Source organism: Hyla sarda, chromosome 5 (genome assembly GCF_029499605.1).
Source record: "Hyla sarda isolate aHylSar1 chromosome 5, aHylSar1.hap1, whole genome shotgun sequence".
NCBI classification, from domain to species: domain Eukaryota; kingdom Metazoa; phylum Chordata; class Amphibia; order Anura; family Hylidae; genus Hyla; species Hyla sarda.
In genome coordinates, this window is record NC_079193.1 from 71,394,331 (window position 1) to 71,417,768 (window position 23,438).

At 42.6% G+C, this 23,438-nt stretch overlaps 1 protein-coding gene across 1 annotated transcript in view; it reads left to right on the top strand.

Moving 5' to 3' along the window:
* WDR48 (WD repeat domain 48) overlaps positions 1-23,223 on the top strand; it is a gene marked incomplete in the record, with an annotated part of 31,916 nt that extends 8,693 nt beyond the window's left edge. The window contains 12 exon segments of the mRNA XM_056519645.1: positions 196-374; positions 1,454-1,528; positions 1,658-1,760; positions 7,097-7,194; positions 8,907-9,014; positions 11,259-11,355; positions 11,438-11,533; positions 11,631-11,739; positions 13,575-13,662; positions 15,230-15,306; positions 20,137-20,329; positions 21,723-23,223. Coding sequence (XP_056375620.1) covers positions 196-374; positions 1,454-1,528; positions 1,658-1,760; positions 7,097-7,194; positions 8,907-9,014; positions 11,259-11,355; positions 11,438-11,533; positions 11,631-11,739; positions 13,575-13,662; positions 15,230-15,306; positions 20,137-20,329; positions 21,723-21,818 — 1,319 coding nt within the window.
* Between the last annotated feature and the right edge of the window lie 215 nt (positions 23,224-23,438).

Below are 23,438 nucleotides of genomic sequence, written 5' to 3' on the forward strand. Positions count from 1 at the left end.
ACTTCTATTGTATGTAAGGCAAACATATACCAGAAAAGTGTCCCTATGTATTATATAGGCATTGATACACTGATGTGAACAGAGCCTTAAATCCATTAATGTTACCCCTTGATTTAAGGTATAAGGGCTTTTTAGTGTCTTTCAGGGAGTTCCGATGGAACCATCCGTTTGTGGTCATCCGTTTGTGGTCTCTAGGGCAGCAGCGATGTATAGCAACCTACAGGGTCCACGATGAAGGGGTGTGGGCGCTCCAGGTGAATGAAGGCTTCACACATGTCTACTCGGGGGGAAGAGACCGGAAGATCTACTGTACAGACCTGAGGAATCCGGACATGAGGCTGCTCATCTGTGAGGAGAAAGCACCAGTGCTAAAGGTGCGCTGGAACGTTTTTTTCCCTTCTTTATTTTTTTTATATTAAAACACAATAGTGAAATCTATTCTTCTTTAGCGATAGACTTCGTTTAAAGAGAACAATTTAATAGAGCGCATTTGTTGATATGTGGGGGGGGGGGGGGGGTTTCTATGCATACTCAGGGACCTGTGCAGTTTTTAACGGATACAGAGCACCAAATGCCCTGCATAAACATAGACTTAAAAGATTCTGCTCTCACCACTAGAGGCATTTACTGTACACCGCTGAACTCCCTAATACGACTGCGTACAGAAGCCCCCGCTACTTTTGCATGCAGACTCGTTTATGTCTATTCAAGAAATTTGGAGCAAAACAGAGCTCAGAATGTTAGATGTTAGAGATTGATCTGCTAAAATGACATCATGCTAAAAAGTAGAGAATCACGTGAAATGGCATTTATTTTTTAAGAAGCAACTAGTTCTATTTCAGAATATATATATATATATATATATATATATATACACACACACACAAAATAAAGAGAACAGAGGGTAGAGTTACTGACAAGCGCACCTGTGTGAGGTAACAATGCACCGTTCCCAGGAATGTCCAGTGGCCGTAGCTAGCAATTATGAATACTGACGGAGTGCTAAGTTGTGAAAAACACAAGGCTGGATTCTAATAAGTAAGAAAGAGTGAACTTGCACTCACCGTCCATGTAGTGGAAGAAATCGCGGGTCCTCCGTGGGGCAGGGAGACATTAAATGAGAGCGCTCAGAGGCTAACAGCCGTTTTCGCACACAGCCGTGTGCTTCAGCCTCTGAGCGCTCTCATCTAATGTCTCCCTGCCCCACGGAGGACCCGCGATTTCTTTGACTACATGGACGGTGAGTGCAAGTTCACTCTTACTTACTTATTAGAATATATATATATATATATATATATATATATAATATACACACACACACACACACACACACACACAAATAGTTAGGGGGGCTACACTAGACTGTGGTGCAGACCCTGTAGGGTTGCAGGGAGTGCACATGGTTGCTCTAGATTGTGATATGTTATAATGAATTATTAAACTCTCTTTCTAGATGGAACTTGATAGATCTGTGGATCCCCCTGTTGCTCTTTGGGTTGCAACAACCAAATCATCAGTAAATAAGTGGGTAAGAGATGGTTTGTGACTTCATGTGCTGTGGATTTGTCACACTGTGTGGTCTGTTTGCTTTCCATTAAAGTGTTTCAGCCGCCCCCCGCATCTCAGAAAGGTTAATCCTGACATAGTTTTCTTTTAGCCTATAAAAGGTATAATGAACTTCAGATCCTCAGGAGATTATGAAAATGACTGTAGTACACCATTGAGTCCAATCTGTACCCAGCCTGACCAAGTTATTAAAGGTAACCATTCCTAATTACATCTATTGTACCGTGCCTGGCACCCTAACCTGCATGTTTGTGTATCGTCCTGTGATCTGCCGTCTGTCAGGATACTTTGGGCAAATCCATTTTTCCAGATTTGAGATCGACTTTTGGCAAATTGTAACCGAATACTGGGGAGTCAGATTGTCCCATTGTGTCCTATGGACTGGCAAATGGGATGAAACAATTAACACATCTCTATTCATTATTTAATTTACTTGTTTCTGAATGAAGGATGTTGTGTATGTATTACCCATTTACACAGAGGATATGGAATGTGTATGCTTCCTATGCTACTTGTGGTCTGTTAACCCCATGTGAGTAGTCTGGCAGTGGTTTATTCACCCCTCACTTTTGAGAACACATGCATGCTTATCTGAGTGTATGTGTGGTTGGAAGGAATGGCTGTTTGATTAGTTTGGCAGACCAGTGTCTAAGGTGTATAGCGATTTTAAAGGGGTACTCCCGTGTAAAACTTTTTTTTTTTTTAATCAACTGGTGCCAGAAAGTTAAACATATTTGAAAATCACTTCTATTAAAAAATCTAAATCCTTCCAGTACTTTTTAGAAGCTGTATACTAAAGAGAAATCCAAAAAAGAAATGCATTTCCTCTGATGTCCTGACCACAGTGCTCTCTGCTGACCTCTGCTGTCCATTTTAGGAACTGTCCAGAGCAGCATATGTTTGTTATGGGGATTTTCTCCTGCTCTAGACAGTTCCTAAAATGGAAAAATATATATAATAAAGAAATTATATGTCCAGTCCTCAAGGATAGTGAAATACAGAAAAAATAGAAAGAAGGAAAACGCAGAAAGAAAAAGGGCAAAAAGATGAAGATTAAAGATATGGAAAAATTTGCAGATGGTAGGTCACAAATGAAGGTATGAGATAAATGGAGATGAAACTAATAATAGCTAAAATAATCCTATCTTGATTAGAATAGTAATAAAAAAGACCTGCAAAATAAAATTTGAACAATAATGTGCATTTATTGAGTAAAATTATATTAAAACACCTGGGCAGGGCCTCTGAAAAGGCGTTTAGGAAGGTACGCTAGTCCCAAATGATAAAATGTTATCCTCTGTAATGCAGAGAGCTGGCATCCAATATGAAACGGAGGGTAGGTGAAGTTATGCTGGACACTGTTTGCCCGACGGCTTAAGGAGCAGCAATCAGCTGTAAGCCGGCGTCCTCGTGATGTGAATAGCGCACTATTCAATGGTGGGCCGCAGATTTGGGTACTCCAGCGCTGGCAAGGTGATATCGGCTGATTTAGAGGCTGATCTGAACAAAAGATGGTTGTGGCAATACTTATAGATTGAGGCTAAACGCGTTTCACCACTATTGTGGTATTCCTCAGTAGCCTTAATATATAAAAAAAAGTTTTTTTTAATATATTTACTCAATAAATGCACATTATTGTTCAAATTTTATTTTGCAGGTATTTTTTATTACTATTATAATCAAGATAGGATTATTTTAGCTATTATTAGTTTCATCTCCATTTATCTCATACCTTTATTTGTGACCTACCATCTGTCAATTTTTCCATATCTATATCTTCATCTTTTTGCCCTTTTTCTTTCTGCTTTTTCCTTCTTTCTATTTTGTCTGTATTTCACTATCCTTGAGGACTGGAAATATAATTTCTTTATTATATATATTTTTCTATGAATTTTTGGTCTTGGGGTAATTAGACCATACCAGTTAACCTCAGGCTAGTTTTGATTGAGCTGCACTGCCCTTATTTTATTTCACAGTTCCTAAAATGGACAGCAGAGGTCAGCAGAGAGCACTGTGGTCATGACATCAGGAAATGCATTTCTTTTTTGGATTTCTCTTTAGTATACAGCCCCTAAAAAGTACTGGAAGGATTAAGATTTTTTAATAGAAGTGATTTACGAATCTGTAAAGTACCCCCTTTAAGGCCACCTATCCATATACAAGTACAGTACATCTCTGGTATCACATTGGGCCATTGCGCATTAAGGGTGATTTACTTCTTGTATAAGAAAAGGGGAAATTTTCAAAATTACAAGATTTTGCAATATATGGTTTGACTCTGTTTACGCGACTACAGCTTTTATTTGGGTAATAGTCAAATCACAGAGAAGTCATAGGTGGGTCACAGTCACATGCAACCTGCACTGAGCTCAATGGAGACAAAGTTGTGTGACCAAAAATCCATCAAAGGTTGCAGATTCATTATTGTTGCATGTCACAAGTAAAAAGAGTACCGGCTCACATGGTTGTAGCCCAGATATTTTATACACAACACATAAAACCAATAGAATCCATAGTAATTCCACAGGAACCGACTAACATGTTTCAAACATTCAGTTCTTAATCATAGTCTACTTTCCACACTTAGCCCCCATTTACACGGTGGAATTTCCAAGCTGAATCTGGCTGCAATATTCCCATCGGAAATTCCACTGAAGCCGACTCCCATTGTTTTCAATAGGATTCTGCTGCACCGTTCACACAGCGGAGTTTCTACTCCAGAAATCTGGTGCAGAAATTCAAATTTGGTCCTCCGCAGAAAGAATTGACTTGTCAATTCTTCCTGTGGAATCTGCTCTGTATTGCATTGCTGTTTATGGAGCCTGCTGCCCACGGAACGTCAATTCCATCCGGTAATTCCAAAAAAATTCGGCCTTGTGAATATGGCTTTAAAGTTATACACACACCCAAAAGCATGGAAGGGTTCTCCTCTAAACAGGGGAAATGAATCCAAATTGATCAAGTGGAAAAAAACTACCCGACAAGTCATTCCATAAAATCATACTTGGCGATACCATAACATCATATAAAAACAAATAAAACAGTGTAAATATGTACAGTGATCCCTCAACTTACAATGGCCTCAACATACAATAGTTTCAACATACAATGGTCTTTTCTGGACCATTGTAACTTGAAACCAGACTCAACATACAATGTACAGACAGTCAAGATGTGTGAGACATTTCACAACTGGAGGAACTGACCAATCGGAATGGGCATTTTACTTGTAAATCACCTCTATTACTGAAGTACATGCACTGACTGGCTGTCTGGTAGCGCCCCCTACAGTACAGGGAGGAACTACAAGTTCTGTACTACTCCTTACCCGTGCCAGGGTTAGCTGCTCCTTTGGACACCAAGTTAGGGCGGCTCCATTTGGGACACTGTGTGTACTGTATAGGACCCTGAAGAAGCTCCTGTACTCTACATAAACCATTGTTTCCCAACCAGGGTGCCTCCAGCTGTTGCAAAACTACGACTCCCAGCATGCCCAGACAGTCAACGGCTGTCCGGGCATGCTGGGAGTTGTAGTTTTGCAACAGCTGGAGGCACCCTGGTTTGGAAACTCTGACATAGACAGTGATTTACACCTTCCAGCAGATCTTTCTTACTTTTATATGTAAGGACTTGTTTTATCTGTATTTGTTATCTACTTATTTTTCTTTAATCCTCACCTTTTCCTATTTTTGGAGGGTTTTTCAGAACCAATTACCAGGTTTCCATAGAGTACTGGTCTCAACATACAATGGTTTCAACATACAATGATCGTCCTGGAACCAATTAATATTGTAACTTGAGGGACCACTGTATCTCCAAAAAGAGAAATATGTACAAACCATACAAAAAGCATATTCTGAATCAATACATAATACATGTGCATTATAGATTTGAAAAACTAAATTGATAATCTTGGTAATATACATGACAAAGAAAGAAGACAAAAGAAGGAAAATTTTAAAACAAAAGCAGAAAGCCCTCGATGTTACAGTGAGACACTGCAGTAGCGTATATACTCGAGTATAAGCCGTCCCGAATATAAGCAGAGGCCCCTAATTTCACCCCAAAAACTCAGGAAAAGTTATTGACTCGGCTATAAGCCTAGGGTGGGAAATAAATTATCCCCCCCATGTCATCATCCAGACCCCCGTCATTATCCCCCCCCGTCATCATCACCCCCCCCCCCCCCCCCGTCATCATCACCCCCCCCCCGTCGTCATCACACCCACACCCCCGTCGTCATCACACAACCCCCCCCCCCCCCGTCGTCATCACACCCCCCGTCGTCATCACACCCCCCGTCGTCATCACACCCCCCGTCGTCATTACACCCCCCGTCATCATCACCCCCCCCCCCGTCATCACCCCCCCCCCCCGTCGTCATCATCCCCCCCCCCGTCATCATCACCCCCCCGTCATCATTACACCCCCCCCGGCATCATTACACCCCCCCGTCATCATCACACACACCACCCCCCCCCCGTCATCGTCTCACCCCCCCCCCCCCCCCCCCGTCATCGTCTCACCCCCCCCCCATCGTCATCATCACCGCCCGTCATCATCACCGCCTGTCAATCCCTTCTCAGTGGTCTTCAACCTGCGGACCTCCAGATGTTGCAATGCTGGGAGTTGTAGTTTTGAACCATCTGGAGGTCCGCACATTGAAGACCACTGCGGCCTTTGTCATCATCCAGACCCCCCTTTTGTTTTCTGCTCACCTTCCCTCGGTGGGAAGGAAGGGTGAGCTGGTTACGGACGTCCCTGCGCGTTGCCGTCAAGGCAACGTCACTAGTCTGGGGCTGGCCCGGAGCGGAGAAGAGGGCCTCCCGGTGAAGATGGACAGCCCGGAACTACTAACCCTCCCCACCGGATGGTTCCTGCAGCATAGGAGGTCAAATATGAATGGCCCGGACCAGCTCACTCTTCCTTCCCACCGAGGGGAGGTGAGTAGAAAACAAAAGGGGGGTCTGGATGATGACGAAGGCCCGAGGGATTGACAGGCGGATATGGACGGCCAGGACCATCCCCTCACAGCTAAAGCCAGAAGCATTTTTGTTCACTTGAGTATAAGCCGAGGGGGGCGTTTTCAGCACGAAAAATCATGCTGAAAAACTCTGTTTATACTCGAGTATATACGGTATTTGTGTCCTGTGGTCGAAGTTGCTCTGTGGCCCTTGCCTAAAAGCTTATTTACTACAATTGCATAGGATCCTTCTACTTTTTAGCCATGAAGGAATCCTAGTGAGTGGATAAACAGTGTAAACCACTGCCTTCTCTTCACACAAGTGTATTGCGGTAACAAAATTGTGTCTAAGTTGCAGCCTGACTGCGCATCTAATGATCCGAACTACAGAAATGTATCCGCAATCCACGTGACGCCAGCCTTGTGCTCAGTATTGTAACTATTACATAAGTAGGGCAGATCAGAAGTAAAAACATGTGTCCTTATACATTACAGAGGAGCCATAGAGAAATGAAGGAACTTCTAGATGTCATTGATTTATGAGATATTTATTTTTCCTCTTTGTAGGTGGTGCAAGCATTATTCAGTGTAACATTCTGAATGACAAGAGGCACATACTAACCAAAGACACAAATAACAATGTGGCATATTGGGATGTGTTGAAGGTAAATCCTTTTTTTCTGTAGTACTTCGTGAATAGCTTTAGCTACCTAGACACATTAACGTTTTCCATATTGGCTGACTGGTGTTTATGGGGGTCTTCTGACTCTCCTACCTGCTGTATTTCCTTACATAGACGAGAACTTTATATTGAGGAACGATATAATGACTACGCTTTTATAGGAGAGACTTCCATTAAAGAGAACCTGTCAGACGATTTTAACTCTATATAACCATTGGCAACAGGTTATAAAGGGTAAAATCATCTTGCTTACCATGTCCTTAGGGTTGGCAGCGATAGTGACAAATAGGTTTCAAAGTTGTTCTGGGCCAAATGCTAATTATCTTCCCGGGGTGGTGCGGCATCCTCAGCTCCGGGTTGAAATGACACCTACTCTGTTGTTATTGACAGCCCGGGCTCCTACGACATCACCACTCTTTTCCTTCTGCACAATAAGGTCTTGCGAACCCAGAAGCAGCTTCATTTACAGGGATAGTACTATTGGGGGAGCAAATGAGTGAGCGTGATTACAGCTCGGAGAACAGTGGATGCTGCTCCGCCCCATTGACTACTTAGCTCATTAGCATACGAGGCAGGATAACTTTGAAACCTATTTCCGTCACTATTGCTGTTGACCCTGCAAGGTGATTTTACCCTATAATAACCTGTTGCCAACGGTTATATAGGTTAAAATCTGCGGACAGGTTCCCTTTAGACAGCCTCACCCTATAAAATGACATATTATGACATCCTGAGGTACTGTTATATCTGTTCTTCACCTACTGTAGAATATTTTTGAGCAGAAAGGGCTTTGAATGTTGGCACTGTAGTAGAGCTCCTAATGCAGATGCAGTCAATCTAATCTGCAGCTTTAAACATACTTGTGATTTGCTAAAACTTTTTATATAATGTAGATAATACCATTATATGTATATTTTTTTATATACATTGATTAAGAAAGTGTATGTTTTAGGGTGAAATAAAAGCAGTCTTGTCCCTGCAGATATTGCCTGTGTGTCTCGGCTGGGACAAAATACAGGAAGTGTCAGCATTTCACAGAGCCTCAGTGCACAGAGCCCCGCTTGTCCCGCCCACACTTCCTGTATTTTGTCTCTGCACAGACACACATAGGCTGTAGCTGTAGGGACAGGACAGCATTTGTTCACCCAAAAATAAAAGCAGTCTTGTCCCTGCAGCTATTGCCTGTGTGTCTCGACTGGGACAAAATAAAGGAAGTGTCAGCATTTCACAGAGCTTCAGCACGCAGAGCCCCGCTTGTACATCCACACTTCTTGTAATTTGTCTCTGCACAGACACACACATGCAATAGCTGCAGAGACAAGACAGCATTTGTTCACCCAAAAATATACAAATTTCTTAACCAATGTATATTACAAACATACTTACAATGTTATCTACATTATATAAAAAGTTTTTGCAATGACAGGTACACTTTAAATATAATTTTTTTTTTGTTAAATGTTCTGGATTTGTAAAGGTCTTGTATGAGATTATTGAAAACGTATAATTTTTTTTAACATGAATGAGACAGCTGCAATACTAGCCTCAGCCCATACACAGGTCAGCACTGCTTCATCAACAACAACAAACCCTCTTTTCTCTTCTTACAAGCTTTTAATTGAGCGGATCTTCCAGAACCCCCTTTGCTTTCTCCTCTCCGTTTGTTAGTATAGTTGTGTGCATTCTTTTTTTCAGGCTTGCAAAGTTGAAGATTTGGGAAAAGTGGACTTTGAAGAAGAAATTAAAAAGAGATTTAAGATGGTTTATGTCCCAAACTGGTTCTCTGTTGACCTGAAAACAGGGGTAGGTATTTTTTTTCCTTTTACCCTTAGCTAGGACACTGGGCACTGTCTAACCATATGCCAAGGGGGAGTTCTGCTGCCACTTCCGGGTCAAAGTACCCTCTGATATCACTGTACATTGTGCATGGGACGCTGCAACCAATCATTGGCCTTAGTGCTCACATTCACTTTATCTTGCATGTTCTGAGGCCTGTGATTGGCTGCAGCAGCTCATGCACAATGTATGTTGACCCTTTTAATAAACATTTTGACACAAAGAAAAAGAGCAATAGCTACTGAAAAAAGAATCACTTTTAAAATACCTGTTTAAAATCCAGGGACATTGAAAATTCTAAAAACATGCAAGGAGCAGCGTAGCTAAACGCCCTTAAATCACAAAGTATGTATTACTAACCGTATCAAAAAGTGCATGGTGGTGATAGAGTCCGTATACAACTGATAACTGTATAACTGCAATAAGGTGCACTGGGGGTCAGGGACAACAATCCTGATCCTGACCTAGTGCTACGAGACTCTCTATTATTGTAAATGCGCATACAGTTATAACATCACAAAATCATAAGTACCATACACTCACCCATGTGGTGCGCTGACACTGCCAGCCCCAACGTACGTTTCATCTGGGACGAGCCCATATTTAAAAAACAAAAACTACCACAAGAGGACACAGTTTTATATCGGGAAGTGTTGCTTTACTGTGAGAGTAGTGGATGCATGGAATAGCCTTCCTGCAGAAGTGGTAGCTTCAAATACAGTGAAGGAGTTTAAGCATGCATGGGATAAGCATAAGGCTATCCTTCATATAAGATAGAGATACAGTCATGGCCGTAAATGTTGGCACCCCTGAAATTTTTCTAGAAAATGAAGTATTTCTCACAGAAAAGGATTGCAGTAACATGTTTTGCTATACACATGTTTATTCCCTTTGTGTGTATTGGAACTAAACCAAAAAAAGGGAGGAAAAAAGCAAATTGGACATAATGTCACCAAACTCCAAAAATGGGCTGGACAAAATTATTGGCACCCTTTCAAAATTGTGGAAAAATAAAATTGTTTCAAGCATGTGATGCTCCTTTAAACTCATCTGGGGGGCAAGTAACAGGTGTGGGCAGTATAGAAACCACACCTGAAAGCAGATAAAAAGGAGAGTAGTTCACTTAGTCTTTGCATTGTGTGTCTGTGTGTGCCACACTAAGCATAGACAACAGAAAGAGGAGAAGAGAACGGAAGCGCAAAATTGATGAAAGGTTTCAACGCAAGATAGTCCGGATGGTGGATAAGCAGCCCCAAACAAATTCCAAAGATATTCAAGCTGTCCTGCAGGCTCAGGGAGCATCAGTGTCAGCGCAAACTATCCATCGACATTTAAATTAAATGAAACGCTATGGCAGGAGACCCAGGAGGACCCCACTGCTGACACAGAGACATAAAAAAAGCAACACTACATTTTGCCAAAATGAACTTGAGTAAGCCAAAATCCTTCTGGAAAAATGTCTTGTGGACAGATGAGACCAAGATAGAGCTTTTTGGTAAAGCACATCATTCTACTGTTTACCGAAAATGGAATGAGGCCTACAAAGAAAAGAACACAGTACCTACAGTGAAATATGGTGGAGATTCAATGATGTTTTGGGGTTGTTTTGCTGCCTCTGGCACTGGGTGCCTTGAATGTGCACAAGGCATCATGAAATCTGAGGATTACCAACGGATTTTGGGTCGCACTGTACAGCCTAGTGTCAAAAAGCTGGGTTTGCATCTGAGATCTTCCAGCAGGACAATGACCCCAAACATACATCAAAAAGCACCTAGAAATGGATGGCAACAAAGCGCTGGAGAGTTCTGATGTGGCAGCAATGAGTCCAGATCTAAATCCCATTGAACACCTGTGGAGAGATCTTATAATTGCTGTTGGGAAAAGGCGCCCTTCCAATAAGAGAGACCTGGAGACGTTTGCAAAGGAAGAGTGGTCCAACATTCCGGCTGAGCATGCTGGGAGTTGTAGTTTTGCAAAAGATTGAGATAACCAAGTAAAAAAAAAAAACATTGTCCTAGAGCTTTTTATTGTCCAAGGACAGACTCCTCTCGCCCTGAACAGGATAACAATCAAGAACTGCGGAATCCCATGTAAGTACACTTGGGCCCTTGTAAATGTTCATGAATAACCAGTGTATAACATTAAGGGGCCTGTCTTACGAATTGCAGTGTCATTGTATGTGCAGCTGCTGACAGTGTGTCTCCCTGACAGATGCTGACCATCACTTTAGACGAGAGCGATTGCTTTGCAGCGTGGGTGTCTGCCAAAGACGCCGGCTTCAGCAGTCCAGATGGGTCCGATCCAAAATGTAAGAGTTCAGTCCAAAGACAAGAAATAACAAATGTGTAACATAATAATAATAAAATAACACCTTTTCATTGGGTTTGCAGTAAATCTTGGGGGACTCTTATTACAAGCATTACTAGAGTTTTGGCCCAGAACTCATATAAACCCTATGGAGGAAGAAGAAAATGAAGTAAATCACGGTGAGGAACCTTAGATCGCTCTTGTAATTGACTGAAATATTCTCCAACCTGATGTGTACAAAGCTCTGACATCATATTGTGTGTATTTATTGTGCAGTGGCAAACGGTGAGCAGGAAAATCGGGTACAGAAGGGCAATGGCTATTTCCAAGTGCCACCTCATACTCCAGTTATCTTTGGAGAAGCTGGAGGGCGCACTCTCTTCAGGTATGTCATCTGTCCAGATATAAATGTATGATGCAGTGTTTCCCAACCCAGAGTTCCTCCAGCTGTTGCACAACTACAACTTCCAGCATGCCCGGACAACCAAAGGCTGTCCGGGCATGCTGGGAGTTGTAATTTCTCAAGCGCTTCATTTGGGGACACAGGACCATGGGTATATGCTGCTTGCCACTAGGAGGCTGACACTAGGCAAAAAACAAAAGAAGGTTGGCCCCTCCCGGCAGGATATACCCGCCTCCTGGCTCTGAGCAACTCCCCCTTTCCTGGTGCTTCATCAAGACAAGGTAGTCCTTCGGCCTGTACCCTCCTTTCAGCCCAAGGTTGTGTCTTCCTCTCACTTGAACGAGGAGATTGTGTTGCCTTCCTTCTGCCCGTTCCCTTCTCATCCTCGGGAGCACCAGCTTCACAAGCTGGACTTGGTTCGAGCAGTTCCCTGTTTGTGCTTCCTGAGGGACGGTGCAAGGGGCTTCCGGTCTCAAAGGCCACTATCTATGGGTGGATAGGCTCTGCCATCTCGGAGGCGTACCGTTGCAAGGGTCTCGCACCTCCTTTTCGTGTGGCGGCTCACTCCACCCGCGTGGTGGGCGCATCTTGGGCGGTCAGCCATGGGGCTTCGGCCTTACAGGTTCGCAAGGCGGCGACCTGTTCGTCTCTGCAGACCTTTGCCAAGTTTTACCGTGTACATACTTTTGCGTCCTCCGGCCCAGGTCTTGGCCGCAAGGTTCTCCAGGCAGCAGTTCCTGAGTTCTGTTCTGGCTGGGATGTTCGCTCTCCCTCCCAAGGACTGCTTTGGTCCTGTGTCCTCCAATGAAGCGCTCAAGAAAAGTAGATTTTGGACTTACCGTAAAATCTCTTTCTCTGAGCTTCTATTGAGGGACACAGCACCCGCTCATTGGTTTGTTGGTGACAAGCCTGTTCCCACCACCTGGTTCGGGGGTGTTTTGTTTTTGGTCGGTTTCCTTCCTTTTCTGGGGTTTGTTCGGACAGTTCTGTCTTGGTCGGTTCTCCTCTGCTTTGTAACTAAATGGAGTTGCTCAGAGCCAGGAGGCGGGTATATCCTGCCGGGAGGGGCCGACCTTCTTTTTGTTTTTTGCCTAGTGTCCGCCTCCTGGTGGCAAGCAGAATATACCCATGGTCCTGTGTCCCCCAATAGAAGCTCCGAGAAAGAGATTTTACAGTGAGTTCAAAAATCTACTTTTTGCAAACAGCTGGAGGCAACGTGGTTGGGAAACACTGGCTTAAAGGTGGAAAACTTTTTTTTTTTTTTTAAATAAATCAACTGGTGCCAGAAAGTTAAACAAATTCATAAATGACTTCTTTAAAAAAAATCTTTACCCTTCCAGTACTTTTTACCAGCTGTATGCTACTTTTCTCTTTTGAATTTCTTTTTTGTCTTGTCCATAGTGCTCTCTGCTGACACCTCTGTCTGTGTCAGGAACTGTCCAGAGTAGCATAGGTTTGCAATGGGGATTTTCTCCTGCTCTGGACAGTTCCTCATACGGGCATCAGGTGTCAGCAGAGAGCACTGTGGACAAGACAAAAAAGAAAAGAAATTCCTCTGTAGCATACAGCTGCTAAAAAGTACTGGAAGGGTAAAAATGTTTTAATAGAAGTCATTTACAAATCTTCTTAACTTTCAGGCACCAGTTGATTTAAAAAAAAAATGTTTTCCACCGGAGTACCCCTTTAATGGATAAAGCGCATATGTTTTTTGTTTTATAATCAGATCCACCATCCTAGTAGCATACAGAAGCCAAATAATGTGAAAGCATGATATGCAAAAAGCAATGTATCTGATTCTTTGTGCTTGTCCCTTCCAGGTTACTTTGTAGAGATTCTGGTGGAGAGACTGAATCCATGCTCCTTAATGAAACTGTTCCACAGTGGGTGGTAGACATAACTGTGGATGTAAGTACCGTCTCCCGAACATTCCCCATCACATACACGTGTTCAAGTATATGGCTTCTTTATAAGGGTCTATTCACACGTACAGTATCCGCACGTATTTGATGCGCAGGATATGAAGCTGCAGATTTGTTGCCGGTAGAGATGAGCGAACTTACAGTAAATTCAATTCGTCACGAACTTCCCGGCTCGGCAGTTGATGACTTATCCTGCATAAATTAGTTCAGCTTTCAGGTGCTCCCGTGGGCTGGGAAAGGTGGATACAGTCCTAGGAGACTCTTTCCTAGGACTGTATCCACCTTTTCCAGCCCACCGGAGCACCTGAAAGCTGAACTAATTTATGCAGGATAAGTCATCAACTGCCGAGCCGAGAAGTTTGTGACGAATCGAATTTACTGTAAGTTCGCTCATCTCTAGTTGCCGGGTTCAGACCTTTAGTGTACATTACAGCGCAGCATCAAATATGTGCAGGATGCTATACGTGTGAATACACCCTAAGGGGGGAGTCACATACAGTGCACATGCTAATGGCCGTCCCAGAGCGATGGCAGAGCGAGACCGGTTTTGATAAATCTCCCCCATTGTGATTACAATTACTCTTGCAACACTTTATAGCCCATGTATTGCCAATAGAGCACTGCATGCCCCTTTATTTCCAGATTATAGACCCCTCCTAATACAGTAACATGTCCAAAGGTAGAGGGAAGGACACATTAAAGAAATATTACAGCACTTAGACTTATCCCCTAGCTCAGGCATAGGCAACTTTCGACAATGCAGATGTTTTGGACTACATTTCCCATGATGCTTTGTCAGCAATTTTGGATGTAAGAGCATCATAGGAGATGTAATCCAAAACATCTGCATTATAGAAGGTTGCCTATGTCTGCCCTAGCTGTTTGGACCCCCTCATGTATGATCTCCAGAATTATTGTCTATGTGACTACCAGAGATGGCACCATACTAAGCTTTCTTTGGCAATGGCCATGTCCTAGAGCACTGTTTGCAAACAGTGTGTCTCCAGCTGTTGCAAAAGTATAACTCCCAGCATGCCCGGACAGCCTTCGGCTGTCCGACCACGCTGGGAGTTATACTTTTGCAACAGCTGGAGACACACTGTTTGGAAAACAGTTTTTATTGCTCCCTTTAATGCATTTACCCATGGTACAGTTTATTTCCTATCCGTTGACCCCCAACCACAGGGACCCCCCCACGATCTCCTGTACAGCACTCCAGCTCTCCCACCACATGGAGCAGGGGTCGGCACCTGCCCTTCATTTATCTGTATGGGAGAGCCAGAGATACACGAGCACAGCGTTTTTCCAGCTCTCCCATAGAGATGCATGGAGGATGTAGAATGCAGGGGGTCTAAGCGGTCACCCCACCCCCCACCCCGCGATCTGACACTTCTCCACTATGCTTTGAACAGGGGATAAACTTTCCTACATGGGACTTCTCTATTATTTGTACAGTGTATGAGATTTCTTTACTTAAGACTTTTTCATAAATGGCCGACATGACCGTGGGATCTGCTGTATAGTTGTAACGTTCTGTGGATTTTGTCTTGTAGAAAAATATGCCCAAATTCAATAAAATCCCATTCTACCTCCAACCACATTCATCATCAGGTGCAAAAACCCTGAAAAAGTAAGTATACGTTACAGACCTTAGCTTATATACAGTGTTGTAGATTAGGCTGTATTCATTGCAAATTTTTCACCCGTCAAGTTTATACAAATCTATCTTTAAAAAACTGTATAGGATGTCTAGATGTATTTATTGACCAACGCATCTATCTACATTCGCCAGATTATTCTTTTATTTATTTATTTTGTCGGATGGAAAAGTTTATTTTATTTATTTTTTTTATTACCACTACATATTACAAAAAAAAAAAAAAAAAAAAGAATACAATATTTTATATATATTTTTTTTAAATTGCTCCGATAATTTCCCATTGATCGACACTCTTGCCTTAGGTTCGGAGTATAACAGTCGGATCATGTCTATATATGTTTTCCCAAAGCCGCATTTTTCTAATGCTGCCCACAAGAACTCCCACTCCACCCTGTCGAAAGCCTTAGTGGCATCTAAAGACAGGATGGAGTGGGATTCCCCGCCCTGTAATTTTGCCATATCTATATTCGTAAGGACTCTATATATATTTTGTTGGGCCATTCTTCCCGGGATAAACCCGCACTGATCTTCCTGAATTAACTCTGTGATATTACTCTGTAATCTAATGGCTAATGCTTTGGCGAAAATCTTGATATCCGTATTTATTAACGATATGGGACTATACGACCCCATATCCTCTATATCTTTTCCCTCTTTCAGGATCAATATTATAACCGCTTCCCGCATTGAGTCCGGTAATTTCCCGGTCACCATGCTGGTCTCAATCACTCTATGTAATGCCGGGATCAAAATTCCGCCAAACCTTCTATATACCTCAAAGGGTAGTCCATGGCTTCCAGGTGTTGTATTACCCCTAATCTGATCTAGGGCTTTATTCAGTTCTATTCTAGTTAATGGAGCATCTAAGGTTTGTTTTTCCATTTCGGGGAGTCTAGAGAGTTCCATTTGGTCCAAATAACTTTGTGTTTCCTTTCTTTCCTTATATTCAGATCTATATAATAACTCATAATATTCTCTAAATTCCCTTATCATTTCCTTTTTTTCTATACACCAATCTCCTTCTTTATTCCTTATCCCAGAATTTCTTTGCTTAGTGTGTTGATTTGAGACAATTGCCATCAAATACTTGTTATGCTTCCCTGCCTGTACAAATCTTTGCTGGCCTTGAAAAATCTATTTATTTTTACTCTTTTCCAACATATATTCATTAAATTCATTTGTAGCTTATTACATTTCCCCTTACTCTCTTCTGATGAATTTTGTGTATATTCCTTCTCTGTATCCCTAAGATTACTTATTAAGCCCTCCTCTTTTGCTCTTATTAGTTCCCCTCTTAGGTAAGCTTTACAGTCTCCCAGTCACTTGCTGTGCCCCAGTTGTTTGCAAAAAACTCCCTCAAGTTTTTTTCTATTGTGGCATTCTCTATCAAATTTAACCAGTGAGGGTTAATTTTCTGGAACCCATCTCTTACCTCTTCCTCTGTTTTTATCAGTACTTCTAGAGCCGCGTGGTCCGTCAGACATCTAACCCAATAATGTATTTTTATCACCTTATTTAAACTAGAGTCATTTCCCAGACATATATCTATTCTGGACATAGTCTGACAGGTCTTGTTCCAACATGAATATTCTTTCTTTTGAGGGTTGTAAATCCTCCAAATATCGCTGAGTCCCAGTTCATTACATACTTTCGCCAGGGGGGTGCAACCCACCTCTCCTTTACTCCCACTTGCCCTCCATCTATCTAACCTCTCATCTAGGACGCAGTTCATATCCCCAATGGCAAACACAGGGCATTCTCCGCAACTCACACAAAAATCAAATAATTTAAGAAGGACCGCGGATGAGAAAGGCGGGGGTATATATATACAAATGCTAATACACCTCTTACATTTTCTCGTCTCCCATATAAAAGAACAAACCTCCCCTCATCATCTACCCTTTTTCTAATTAATTCCCAATTTAAGTTTCTACGGCTTAACACCGAAACCCCCCGTGAATATGCTGTATGAAGAGAATGGTAATAATGTCCCCAAACATTACGATTCAAAACCATTACTGTTTCTCTCGGTAAATGTTTCTCAACTAACCCGACTATACCTGGTGCGTGCTTCATAATAACTCCCATTACCGCTGATCTTCTAATTATATCCCCAAGTCCTCGTACATTCCATACCACAGCCTTAACAGTCATCCGCGGTCATTCATACAGTCCAGTTGAACACAATAAACACCGTAGTGAGAAGGAAGAGAAAAGGGGAACATTTTTTTTTTTTTTTTAAATACATTAATTAAAATAAAAATAAAAAATTTGAGGAAAAAAAATCCTTTCTTTTTTTGAGGAAAAATAAAAATAAAAACTTCCCCAGTGTGTCTTCCTCCAGTAGCTCCAGGGTCACACTCTCACTCTGCCTGCATTCTCAGCACAACACAGATCCGGGTTCCTCCCACTCACTGCCTCTTCTGAGCCTCCACTCCAGATCACAGCGTTGTCGGACCTGTATGTGCTGTTGTTCGTGTGGGGGCCACTACGCTCACAGTCCACTGCTCCCCGCTCGCTACTGCTGTGTCAGGTCAGGTCCCTCTGCTCCACCGCCATCCAGCACACTCACATCCCAGCTTTCAGCGCAGCTGAGCGGTGTCCCGGACCAGCAGCATGTGTTTGGTCCATGGAGGGGGCAGGAAGCGGGGGGGGAGGAGCCTCTCAACCTCCTCGCATCACGTCCTGTCGCGGATGGAAAACATAGTTGATCACGATTTTTCATCCCTATTCAAAAACGGATTTGTCGTATCCATTTTTTTTTTTTACACTATTATCATAGAACTCGATATGATTTTAGGCCATCCATTCAAGTGATACATTTGACGGATGCAAAAAATATTGATGTGAATGTTATCTTAGAGGGTTTCTCTGATTTAAATAAAAAACAAATGATGGCCTGCGAGGGGTGTAAAATAATAAAATACACCACACTCACCTTGCCCGCCCATCAAAACCACTGCTGTCCACCCCACTGCCTCTGTTTACTTCCCCTGATGAATCACTGGAGTGGAGCAGAGGCCAAAAGAAACTGGTCAGGGTGCTTTTTTTTGTTGTTGTTGTTGTTGTTGTTTTTTAGAGAGCTGAGATAAATGCTTTATTTTTTCTTTGCACTAGTTCTGATAAATCTTCCCTAAGTATTATACAGTTTTATCAATAATATGTATTATTGTATATTGTATTGTATTATTGTAATATGTAATAGATTGTATTAGTCAGTATGCGTTTTAGCTTATATAATTATTTTTTTATGTTGTTTTGTTTTGCCTTCAATTTAAAGGGGTATTCCAGGAAAAAACGTTGTTTTTATATATCAACTGGCTACAGAAAATTAAACAGATTTGTAAATTACTTCTTTTTAAAAATCTTAATCCTTTTAGTACTTATGAGCTGCTGAAGTTGAGTTGTTCTTTTCTGTCTAAGCGCTCTCTGATGACACCTGTCTCGGGAACCGCCCAGTTTAGAAGCAAATCCCCATAGCAAACCTCTTCTACTCTGTGCGGTTCCCGAGACAAGCAGATATGTCAGCAGACAGCACTGTTGCCAGACAGAAAACAACAACTCCACTTCAGCAGCTGATAATTATTGAAATGATTAAGATTTTTTAATAGAAGTAATTTACAAATCTGTTTAACTTTCTGTAGCCAGTTGTAATATATATATATATATATATATATAATATATTATAAGTTTTTTCCTGGAATAACCCTTTAAATCTGTATATGAACTTATAGCAGACATGTTTTCCTAGAGGAGAACAGTATAATTGTATGTTTCTTGCTGTTAAAGTTTCCAGGAAGAACAGTTGAGAAATGTTAATGTGAAAATATACCCTGACCTGGTTCTGTTATCTGTAGTGGCGTCCATCACCTAGTGGTTCCAATAGTTTTAGGGTATAGAAATTAGACTAGCGTCTGCAGAATGTACATATTTACTGATAACCTGTGTCTGGAATCTGACAAGCTACAACTAGGGGGCAGTATATACAAAGGCAGGTCCTGTGTAGAGAGAATAAAGGACATTTATGAAGACTGGTGTGAGTTTTAATCTTGTTTAGAGCACAAATGTTGCAGAGTAAAGATGCGGACGTGCGCCAAAGTCACACGGATTTTAATGAATGACCACAGAACTGCTCTACCTTAGTTGCGTTAAATGTTGCAGAGCTGTCGTGCGACAGTTATATTAAATGTTACATGGAGTTAAAGGGTTACTCCGCTGCTCAGTGTTTGGAACAAACTGTTCCGAACACTGGAGCCGGCAACGGGAGCTTGTGATGTCATAGCCCCGCCCCTCATGACATCACACCCCGCCCCCTCAATGCAAGTCTATGGGAGGGGGCGTGGCACCCCCTCCCAAAGACTTGCATTGAGGGGGCGTGATGTCATAAGGGGTTGGGGCTATAGCGCCACAAGCTCCCGATGCCGGCTCCAGTGTTCGGAACAGTTTGTTCCAAACGCTGAGCAGTGAAGTACCCCTTTAAATACAAGTGTCGCATAGAGCTATTTCGATAGTTCTATAGGGCAGGTTTGACTTGCCCTGTGAAAACTTCTAAATTTAGCCCATGTGACATTTGTAAGACTTTTTTGAGACATTTCATAAAAAGTTGCACGTGATAAATCAGTGACCACTGCACAAAGTGATCTAAATACTTAATGATAAATAGTCTAAATTAAATGTCGCACCGGGCCACCCTGTGACTTTTCATGCAACAAATTTAACTTAAAAAAGCTGTCGAAATGGTTTGATAAATTCCCCTCACTGTCACTTGTGTAATGTGCCTTGTATTTTGCCGCTCTCCAGAGACCGATTGTCCGCTAGTGACATGCTGCAGGTCAGGAAGGTGATGGAACACGTCTACGAGAAAATTATAAACGTGGATACAGAGTCTCAGACTACCAGCTCCTCGAATAATGAGAAACCAGGAGAACAAGAGAAGGAGGAGGACATTGCTGTGTTGGCGGAAGAGAAAATTGAGCTTCTATGTCAAGACCAGGTATCTGAACGCCTTCCGCCAATATTGTTAATGGTTAATTCAGAAACCACACTATTACGGGCCCTATTCACATGAAAAAAATTAATCTGCCAAATCTTCTGACTGTCCAATGTATATAGGGCCCCCCTACTGTCCTGTGTCTGTTCAGTACACAAGAACGCTTGGCTGAACATTCTGCCAACAGCTATCATGTGTGGCTACCCATCCTTTGGATACAGGATAAGATGTTTAGGGGCGGAGTACCCCTTTAAAGTGTGTCTGTCAATAAAAAAAAACTTTTGACGTGTCCTAGAGACATGTGAAAATAGTTTTATTGGTCGGGTCTGAGCGTTCAGACCTTGACCTACCACGAGGATGAGCAGGAAGAGAAGCGAGCGGCACCAATGCTCTTCTCACCCCGCTTTGTGTCTGTGAGACCAGGATTACCCCATAGACTTACTTTATGAGTCCGTCCTGGTCACGTGACACAAAGCTGCAATAAAACTTGCTAAGCACGTACTTCTCCTGACTCATTCTTGTGATCGGTCGGGGTCTGGATACTGAAACCCCAACAAACTGCTGGAACTCCTACTAATCATGAGAACTGTGACATAATGGTCACCAGAATAAATTGTAGTTGACCACACCGGCGTACAGTCAGTGCTCCATTTATTCTTTATGGGGAGGCCAATCCTGTTCGAGTTCGGAAATGTTTGGCAGTCCCATAGACAATAAATGGAATGCTGACCATGCAGGCGTGGTGCACACCATTAAAGGGGTACTTCGCCCCTAGAGATCTTATCCCCTATCCAAAGGATAGGGGATAAGATGTTCGATTGTGGGGGTCCCGCCCCTGGGGATCCCCACGATCTCGGCTGCGGCACCCCAGACATCTGGTGCACGGAGCAAACTTCGCACAGTGTTGGGTGACTGGTGATGTGGGGCGGAGGATCGTGACCCCCCCCCCAGCAGGGGGACCCCCACAATCTCACTGCCGCACCCGGCATTTGTTTACAGCATCGAGTGCATCGCCGGAGGCTCGTTACGTCACGGCCACGCCCCCTCAATGCAAGTCTATGGGAGGGGGCGTGACAGCCATCACGCCCCCTCCCATAGACTTGCATTGAAGGGGTGTGGCCATGACGTCACGAGTGGGTGTGACCGTGATGTCACGATCCTCCGCCCTGCATCACCAGTCATCCGACACAAAGCGAAGTTCACTCCGCGCACCAGCCGCAGCCGAGATTGCGGGGATCCCCAGTGGTGGGACCCCCCATGATCAGTGGTCTTATCTCCTATCCTTTGGAAAACTCTTCTAATACTTACAATGTAGACAGGGACATCTATTTCATGCCTCTTTACTTAACCCAAGGGAGTGTTTTCTTCTAACCACTGAACACATTGCTTCCCACAGATTCTGGATCCTAATATGGACCTGCGGACTGTGAAACATTTCATTTGGAAAAGCGGTGGCGACTTAACCCTTCACTACCGCCAGAAGTCGACGTGAATGGATTCCAAGGAACAGCGACACTGACGTTACCGTTTTGGACTAAAAACTAGTACTGTATGAAAGCCCTACTGAACTCTTATACATACTATAGGTGTCAATCGAGCCAGTATGGATGTTCACATATACCTTTAGTCAACCTACCTGTAACAGATCCCATCACTTTAGTTCCTTTTGGGTTTCAACATAAAATGACCACAGATAGGCAAACCATTGTTATTTGTGTGTGTTTTAATGTACAGAGTTGTTGATAAAGAGTTCTAATACTTTCAATGATCCCTTCCATTTCCATTCATGTGGAATTGAGCGCGTTGATCCCATTTTGGGTGCACATTCCGGTCCACAAATAGTCCTTTTAAAAAACCCTTGGGGAGGGGATTGAGAAATATAATTGGTTTGCAAATGACGTTTGTGCTATTCATGGGCTTACCTGTCAATGTAATAAAGGATGCCGCCATATTGGGGACAAGCAGTAATGGGATTTTGGCAGAATAGCACAGCAGCCCTATCTACACATCAGTGAACAATGGCAAACTGTTCTTGTGGAACAATTTCCGTGTATGGGGAATACTGTATGCCATGTGTCCAGACACGGCGTGCCTCCTGATGCTGTGCATCATATGACGTTAAACAGTACCACACTTTGGGTCACGTCCTGCATTATGGTGACTTAGGGCAAGATCAGAAGCGTTTTCACTGGCAAGATATTTTGTAGCATTAACATTGAGAGATTGTGGAGCTCCTGGAAAGTAATCCGATAATTTCATACATAGTGGGAATGTAAATAGAGTTTTTGCCGATAGAAATATGTACAGGTTGTTTGGTCATGAATTGCCATTTTAGGGACAAAATTGGTGATTTTGTAAATACTTCATTTTAATTAAAAGTAGAGGATGTCAGAAGACAACTAGTTCTCAAGCGAATCGCCACCTTTTATGATCATGTAATTTTTTGGCCAAAAAAATCAACATTTGATTAACTTGTTTAAATATCTGTATAATGGCGGAAAGCTTGGTTTTCGGATACAGAGCTCCAGATATCTTGCATTGCCATAGATTTAAAAGATGTAAGTCACCTTTGGACGGAGCTTCGGAGCCTTTTACATATCATTGAGTTCAATGTCCAAACAGTATGCAGTAAGCTTCCTCTAGGTAGGCAGTCAGTATGTCATCTTTCAGAGGTCTTCAGGAAATGACCTATTGTATAAGTGATTGCTTTTATTGTTTAAATAATAAAGTTTTTATGTTAAACATATTTTTAAAGATGTTTATTTTAATTTTCCACAGCACTGCCTAGATATTAAAATATTCCTGAAAGCCTGCGTTTTTCTTCCTGGCCACTAAGCTTAAAGGGGTTATGCAGCAAGAGGGTGTTAATTTTTTTTTTTTAATTATTATTATTATTATAATTTTTTTTTAAATATGCCCATTGTATCGGGCCCCTACTTCTGGGGCCAAATACATCACACTGCAGCTCCGCAAATCATAGGCCACTGTCCCGCCTCGCCCAGTGATTGGCTGAGCTGCAATGTTGACGTATTGAGCCCCGGCCCTGGTCTTCTTCCTGGTGCCTGGCCCAATATGTAATATTGCCCCTCAGCCAATAACTGGGTGAGGCGGG